The 8,213-nt window shown below is 43.4% G+C and overlaps 1 protein-coding gene across 1 annotated transcript; it reads right to left on the bottom strand.

Annotated features, from left to right (window-relative positions):
- Positions 1-4,536: 4,536 nt before the first annotated feature.
- Positions 4,537-7,833, bottom strand: LOC126390489 (early growth response protein 1-B). Its single transcript, XM_050044817.1, has 2 exons — positions 7,538-7,833; positions 4,537-7,270 (listed from the first exon to the last, which is right to left on the bottom strand). The coding sequence occupies exons 1-2, from the start codon at positions 7,692-7,694 to the stop codon at positions 5,940-5,942; spliced, it is 1,488 nt and encodes a 495-aa protein (XP_049900774.1). The 5' UTR covers positions 7,695-7,833; the 3' UTR covers positions 4,537-5,939.
- Positions 7,834-8,213: the final 380 nt, after the last annotated feature.

Genomic DNA, 8,213 nt, shown 5'->3' with positions numbered 1-8,213 from the left:
TTTGGTGTAACACGCCCACAAAAATACCGCCTACAGGACGCGAACCATGGCAGAAAAATGGCTACATCCCCGCAAGATCAAACACCGCAAAAGTTAGTAAAGGACATGTTGAAAACAGTTGAAAACGGCTACACAACTGGAAGTGGTAGGGCGGGACTTCAGCGGGTGGCTCGTTCCGCCCAATGAGAGGCTGATCTATGCAACTTCCGCCCACTGAGACTACAGACACACCAGATAACAGGTTAGTAAACAGTAGAAAGTGCATGGAGGCCAGTGAGAATTTTACGGTGGTTACTTATTCAGACTACCTTTCAAACTTGATGCCACTAATTTTGAACGATATACCTCTGCTGCTTGTATGGAGATAAGCGGTATTTTGCGGCATGGCGTTATTGTATAGCGCCAGAAAAGGGGCAAGAATTGACGCGTAGACCCTGAAGTAGTGTGCCAGGCTTTGAATCCAATTTGTGTTGTGGCCAAATAGTGCAATTACAAAGTCACGTGATGCCCGGTGGCCCAAAGAAAACTTCTTCCCATAGATTTACATGGCGAAGGAGACATCTGTAAATCAGTGGATAAAGGTTTCTGAGCGTCACACCCCGGCAAAATGACTCTTTCCACCATTGGGATTTAATGTGGTCTGATAGCAACCGAAAAGTCTAGAAGAGCTGCACATTTTAAATCTTTTCATCCCCATTTAAGTTAACAAAGTGCCAAACCAGAAATATCTGGCTCGGCCGCTGTAAGTCTCTAGTGTGCCTGCTCTATGGGCCACACAGTGTGGAAGCAGTGCCGATCATCTGGATAATTTTATACGTGGCATTTGAGCCATTTTCTCCATTTGAACCATTTTGTCTTCATGCGCTACAGAGCCACTTTCATAAGAATGAACGGGGCAATGCCTCCAACGCTGTATCCAATTCTCTTTGTACATCCATGGTCCACCCAAGTGTCATACTTCCATCACTGCTGATCGGGCCAATTGGAGCTGGAGCCGATAAATACTGACTATTTCAGAGTCATTTGTCCCAGGAGTGAATATCAATTGTGATCTTCCCTATTATAAATACAAAAGCTAGATGGGTGGCTAGTGGGTGTTGCTGGGGGGTTTTGTGCAGTGGAAAAGAGGCTATAGTCATTTGATTTATTGTTAATATAAAATACTGATTACAGCAGCTTTAAGTCATTTATGATTTATGCTATAGGCTACTAAAGGGTGCCCTGTTCCTATACTAACCTGAAGCAGTAACCTTCCAACACCCTGGGATTTCATTCAGGCCAACAGGTTAAAAAGAAATGAACATGGTCGGAGCCGTTTGTATCGACTGATTATTTCCATTGACGGTCCAGATTACTGGAGGTTGCCACAGTGTACACATCGGTACACGGCAGTGCTGCTGCAGTATTATGAGGGCTCGAACCTGGAATGTTCCAAGGGCAGCTGTAAATTTTCCTGAGTAACTGAATTGCTATGAAGTCATTCAGCTAGCTGGGGTATGTTCGCTGCTTCCCATTCACTTTAGATGCAGCATATACTGCAAGTCCTTTGAGGTAGTTACCATAGAGATGTCCAGGACAAAAGTGATAGACTGGACTCCTTGACCCCCAGAATTGACATGTAGTTCATGAAGGAGCAAAGAAAAAGTTATTTTCTTAGTCATGTGCTTCGCCTGATCAGTAATACAAATGGAGAATTTGGGAGCCGGAACAATGGAAAGAATTAGGCACTTTAAAATGTTTGCATAACGAGCTCCTTCTCGTCGCAATGGTTCTCTTCTTTTTAATCACCTGCACTCTCCAGACCACCTACACCCTTCTTCATGATCAGATACAGGACCGACGGGCTGATGTATGATCCGAAGAATTAATCTGCTAAGCCTGATTGCCATTACCGCCATGCGATTATGCACCTTGATTACTGAGCCCACCCCAAGGACCATGACGTGCCCCGGTGCACATTTTAAAGGTGCGCATAAAATTATGTGGTGATTACCCCACAATAGATCAATCCACGAGCGAATGAGACTGTGTGGCCATATAGACCGTCTCAAGTAGGACTGTGATTATTAATAGGTACTTGAGGTGACTTGATACCTGAGGCTTGAACCGCTGAAACTGCCTCTGATCCTTCATATAAGCAAATAAATTCATTTTCATACATTCTGAAAGTCATTATTGGATTATTGTTGTAGAGGTAGGATTGTTTGGAGTTCAAGCATGGATAAAAGGGATGCTGGGCTCTTCAGAGACGACTGGGGCCGTACTTGTCCCTCTTCAGATAGACTTCAGATATGTGATGGCAGCACAGATGTGGATGGGCTTGACACTGAGGAGAATGTGCTCCAATTATGAGCCTATATTACGTAGATCTACTGGAGGTCAGTATTTGCTTGCGTATGATGCAAAAAAATAGAATATGCAGAAAAAACAACCCTTTGTGCCAGTCAGACGAAAGATAAGGCTTACAAGTAATGATCATGTAAGTACATATCATTCTGCGATGACACTTATCCTCAGAATTTGGGCCCATCTAATCCTTCACTGTCATTTTTAAGGATTTTTTTTTTTAATCCTGAGCCAAAGTACTCATTTGGTACAGCAGATAAATAGTCCCATTGACTTAACCAGAAGCAATCCTACAGTAAGCGATTAATTGGATGAGACAATGAAGAAGTGAAATCAAATCTGTTCATGGTTTCCTCTATGATTTCATATGGAATATTTTAGTCACACACTGACACTACCTTGGATAAACCCCCCAGTGCAAGTGTCCTAATGTTAACATGTTTGCATTAGTAATATCCTGGCGAGGATTTAATGGACTTGATGTGCAACCATTCACAGCAGAGGTCCGCGTTCTGAGAAATCATGGTTCTCAGTGGCGGTCATGTGCCCTCCCTGCACAATTACTTAATGGCTTCAGCAATTACGCATATCTACGGGAGTAAAAAAAAACACATAAATGTCAGTCAGTGGAAAAGAACTGATTTATGTCTTTAGTCTGTACCAAAGCACGGGTTTATGACATGGTAAACGTATTCAATAAAAGACAACGCGGCTGAAACCGTACGCACATGCTAGATCTATCAAGGACCATTTACAGTATGCAAATGTGAATTTGAGCTTCCAAATGCACAAATGCAGAAATTCCATCACTGGCCAGAGTTCAATAACTCTTCAGTCTTCAAGTGTCTGGATAATGGTCACTGTGACTGCACATCACTGCAATTCAAAACCTCAACTATCCATCACTGGACAATGTTTGCCACTAAAACAACATGGATAAGGGAGTGCGTGTTGATGCTGGTGGGGCCCTGTGCTATTGTAAGTGATGATGAGTGATGGACAGGAGAGGATGGGTACATACTATTCACAGTGCTCCATGTGGCAGCTTGCATTTTCACACTGGTACAGTATGTTTGTCAGCTACAGACAACGCAGGCACTTACGCACTGCCGTGGGCAAGCAAAGTAGTGTTCTGCCAGCCGACTGCGTCATGGGCACATGCATGTCCTACGTACCACAGCGGAGTCCCTGGTAATACATGCCTGCATGGTTTGCAATGACAGATTGTAAGGTCTGAGCATCCTAAGCAGCTTGAAATCCCATTTTAAGTATAGACACAACCATCTTATCCCCCAAAATCTCTCTATATAAACAAGTTGCATCTGTTTACCTTAAACATTGCTTATGTTGTGCTCAAAGTGTCGGGAATTTTACTACGTTAAGTGAAAATTCAGCACCGTTTTGGTCCGTTCTTTATTGTGACATACAAATTTTGCTGCTTTGAAAAAAATGTCCTTACTATCACAAAAAGAAGCGATGACTTGCACCACTATTTTTATTCTAATAGAGAGGTTTCAAGGCACGGAGACCATTAACTGCATTTACAAGAATGCACAGGCAGTTTTGACAAGAGGAGACTTCAGTACCACCATTCTTTGAGAGGAAGAGAAAAAAAACCCCATGATAATAGACCATAATGCGTTCAGCAATTGAGTGGAAATTAATATCCTTTTATTGCAAAAATGGATGAGTGAATGAACAAAGGAATGAATGAACCGAGAGCATCAGATCATCTCATTGACATGGCAAGAAAATGTCCTGTTTAACAAGTTTCCTGTAGAGATTACCATGGCGCCCATGGTGTTCATCTCTACATTTAGAGCATGAGAAAAGTGATCTTTGAAGTCGAGGGGATTCAGAATCACAGCACTGAGTAATAGGGTATTCACTTTAATGTGTTGGAGTCAAAAGCCTTGTGAGTCACAGGGCCGCACTGTGATGTCTAATGTTAGGGCTACAGTGTGGTGCCACAGGTGGACTGTTGGGATGTATATTTTGGGACGAGATACACTCATCTGAACGCTCCCATGGGGGGGGATGAAACAGATTGGGCAAAGTGAGAAAATTCTAAACCATGCACAAGAAACTGGCTGCTTCCAGAAAATGTTTATTTTGTTCATAAACTTTTCATAAAAATAACAACATCAATATTAATTTAAAGTATTGTAGAAACTGTGTATGTACAAAATCTTTACTTGAACAGTTAATATAACTTAAGGCGAGTTAAATTACTTTTTTTTTGCAGTACCCTGTTGGTGACAATTTCACCAAACTCTTGACATTTTTTCATTTTTTTCTTTGTATTTTTCTTTTTTTTTTTTTGTATTTTTTGCTAAAGTGAACATTTCAGCATACAGTATCTCCAGCAAAAAAAGATACCAGGAGTCAAAACCCTTTCATGGTAAATGTCCAAGGTAAAGTCCACAGAAACTCGCAGCAATGTGTGCTACCTGATTACTCAAAAGCAATGTTTATATGATTTGCTAGTCATCTCTAGCTTGATTAAACATACTTCTGTACATACTGTAAAATTAGTTTTGTTGAAAAGCTGTACCACAACTAGTGTACATACTGGTCCCTTTTTAAATCTAGATCAGCAGTTCAATGAAATAACTCTTATCATACCAACAATGGGATGAAGTGCGAAAATGTTTCTGATATCAAATTGTAACATTTAAAATATTGTGTTACTAAACAATAGCCCTCGAAAAAACCAAGACATTATTAATGATTCAGAATACATTTCACCTCGATAAATGACGCTCAAATGTGATAAATGTAAAATATACAGTTGGCTATAAAAATACAAAGAAGTACAGTAATACAAATATATTTATTTCCCATTTATGATATATCTTTCACAATTGTAATAATCCAAACAATTGTAACACAACACAAAGACCAATGACAAAAAACACTGACAGCCAAATGATAAGAAGTTAAACAAACACTAAATCTGATAAAAGATGGACAGCTTTATGGTCAAAGCCATAAATATATTAGCCTACATTCATGTCAATAACCCTCACTGTGGAGCGAAGGAGTACCTTGACAGTGGTTGATTATTCCGCTTAAAGGAAAAAAATAAAATAAAACAAAATAAAAACACTGACATAAACATGCATTTTTAAGAAACATAGTCCAAACAATTGCTCTAAGAATGCTAAAAGCAGAAAATAAGAATCTTAAATGGAGATATTAATAATCTGTAAGTGCAATCCATCCAGGCTCAGAGGCGATGGAGGTTGGAGCTGTCCAGATGAAGAGGTGCTGAACAGCAGTCATGCAATGCCGCAGCAGAGAGGTTTGGCTCTACTGACAGTAACAGCAACAAGTCACTGTTGATCTGTTTACCGACTTTTACAACTTATGCATCTTTGCATAAAGTCAGCAGCATCAGCAGCAGGCAATAAGGCCGAAGCAGACCTCTCTCTCCCCCTTTCTGCTCCTCAAAAAAACTGCAAAACCTCTTGTGCCAGGCATTGGCGTGCCAGTCAAACCAACTCAGACATCAACTTAGTAGTTAGCTGGCTTATTATCTTCCAAGACGGAAAGATCCTAATATAGTATGTGTGGACACACAGCCTTTGTCTTCAAATGCCCTCGGGAAGAGTGAAAGTCCATGCGCCGGTGGTCACCTGTGGCTTTATTTCCATTTTCTCCTTCTGTTTCAGGTGTACGCGTCCGTGCCGTTTCCTCTCGTCGCTCCGGGCGAACCGTTTGCCGCAGACGTCGCAGGAGAACGGCTTCTCCCCAGTGTGAGTCCTGGTGTGGGTGGTAAGGTGATCGCTACGGCTGAAACTGCGCAAACAGATGCGGCACTGAAAAGGTTTGTGGCCCGTGTGGATGCGGATGTGCCGGTTGAGCTCATCCGAGCGAGAGAAGCGTCGGTCGCAGCTCTCCATAGGGCAGGTGAAGGGTTTCTCTTTGGCTGGGCCGTGAGAGGCGGCCGGGCTCTTCCTGGCCCTTGGGGGCTTCGTCGCACGGGTGGTGTAACTTTGGGCGAAAGAATCTGGCAACAAGGAAGAGTACAGGATGGAGTCTATGGTGCTGGGTAAAGCTGGTGATGTGTATAAGGAATCACACTGATTAGATGGTTGTGGGGGCTCGGGGAAGGGTTTCAGGTTAGAGGAGAGGCCCATCGGAGGAGGTGGGAGGTAATTATTGTACAGGGGGCTGGAGTAGCTCTGAGAGCAGGTGTCAGAGAAACACGGTTCCTGTTTGATACCCCCCTCCACTTTAAACTCCATCTCTGGGTTGGGACAAATTGGGGGAAACGTGTCTAAAAGTTCCTTAACATCCATTTGCTGGTCAGGGGGGAAATCGCTCGACATCGGGAAGGTCTCTGTCTGGAAACTCGTCTCCAAACAGCCAGATTTGTTAAATGTCCCCCATTCATAGCAGCTGCTCTCAAACTCATTCTTGACCACGACAGGGAAAGAAGCGGCCTCTGACTTTGGTTCATCCTTCTTCTGGTTTGGAGCTCGGGGAGAGCCGAAGCTCAGCTGGGAAGTGGACGGGTCTTGGGTCTGGCTACCGGCCTGATCATCCGCGTACCTCGGGCACGTCTGGTCTGGAGAGTACACAGGGGGAGTGGGTCCGGAGCAGGTGTAGGATTGCCTTTTAACGCCGGGGTCTCCAAAATTGCCATTGCTGCTGTCCATCGGCGCAGGCGACGGATAAGTTCCCCGACTGTTGCCGCTGTGTTGCACTTCTGAAAGTGGCATTGTGGATATACCCACGATCTCAGTGATCATATTGAGAAGTGTTTCGGTGCTGCACGGCGCTCCCTGAGATGCCTCAACATAGAAACTGCCCGAGTAGGCGAGCGAGGAGGGGGTGTAGGTGTCTTTTGGGCACTCGCAGGGGTTAAAAGCAAATTCCGAGTTGGAAGCTTCGGTTTTGAGGGTTGCTGGGGCTCCTTCTGTTGAATTAGCAAGAGAGAAAACTTTGTCATCGCGAGTGTTTTATATTTAAGAATCAGTGAAATTAAACGAGGATGAAAAAAAATCAGCGTTACATAAACATTCATGCGTATTTTGGCACAGGGATGCCTTAAAAGATGCCTTGATTTATATATCTAAACACGACTGCACGGGAAGAGTTCTCTATTCCCTGTGGTGCTCATATTCAACACATTTAAATTCTCATGCATGCCCATTTTATCGACTGTGCAAAGATGCGAACTCACCGTGGCCAAACTGGGCAGGTACCCCCCGCTCTGCATCGACATACACCTCCTGGTTGTCTTTCCGCACGCTGTTTTCCATTCCCAGGGAAGAACTGTTGCAATTCTCAAACTGAGGGTAAAAAGAATCTTTCGCATTCAAATCCATATTGTTCAACATACTGATGCACTTAGAAGTCCGTCTCTCCCAGGGAAAAGGGTAAAAAGGGGAAGATGTAGAACAAATTATGCAGATGACTTTGCTTTCAAACCCCCTCTTTTTGATGGTTTTCAACAAATGATCCAAAGTGGTCTGTGTCAAAAGGTGTAAAAAGCAATTAAAGGTATTCCTTTTCGTCTCTGAGCTCCTCGGTAGGTATTTGCTTGCTGTGGATTTCACATCAGCGACTTCCCCTCTCTCTCCTTATATACACTTTGGCAGCTCCCTCGGCCCTCCTCCCCATTCATCAGCTCCAGTGAGAGGATTCCCCGCTGCGTGTAAACTTCATGCCCATACATGGACAGAGGATGTGACGGAGTCCCCCCCTCCTCTAATCCTCCCTCCTCCCAGACCGGAGAGATGGAGTCTGACGTTGCAACAAGTGGCGACCAGTGCTGGGTGGCTAACGTTGAAATGATGGCATTTTATTTCCACATTAACGAATTATCATCTGAATTAAAAGAATATTAAAGTGAAGAC

This window comes from Epinephelus moara, chromosome 5 (assembly GCF_006386435.1).
Source record: "Epinephelus moara isolate mb chromosome 5, YSFRI_EMoa_1.0, whole genome shotgun sequence".
NCBI classification, from domain to species: domain Eukaryota; kingdom Metazoa; phylum Chordata; class Actinopteri; order Perciformes; family Serranidae; genus Epinephelus; species Epinephelus moara.
This window is presented reverse-complemented; position numbering and strand designations above follow the sequence as displayed.

Coding starts and splice junctions, on each gene's coding strand:
- LOC126390489 (XM_050044817.1), bottom strand. CDS start 7,694: ATGTTGAACAATATGGATTTGAATGCGAAAGATTCTTTTTACCCTCAG. Junction 7,271..7,537: donor ACCTGCCCAGTTTGGCCACG/GTGAGTTCGCAT, acceptor CTAATTCAACAG/AAGGAGCCCCAGCAACCCTC.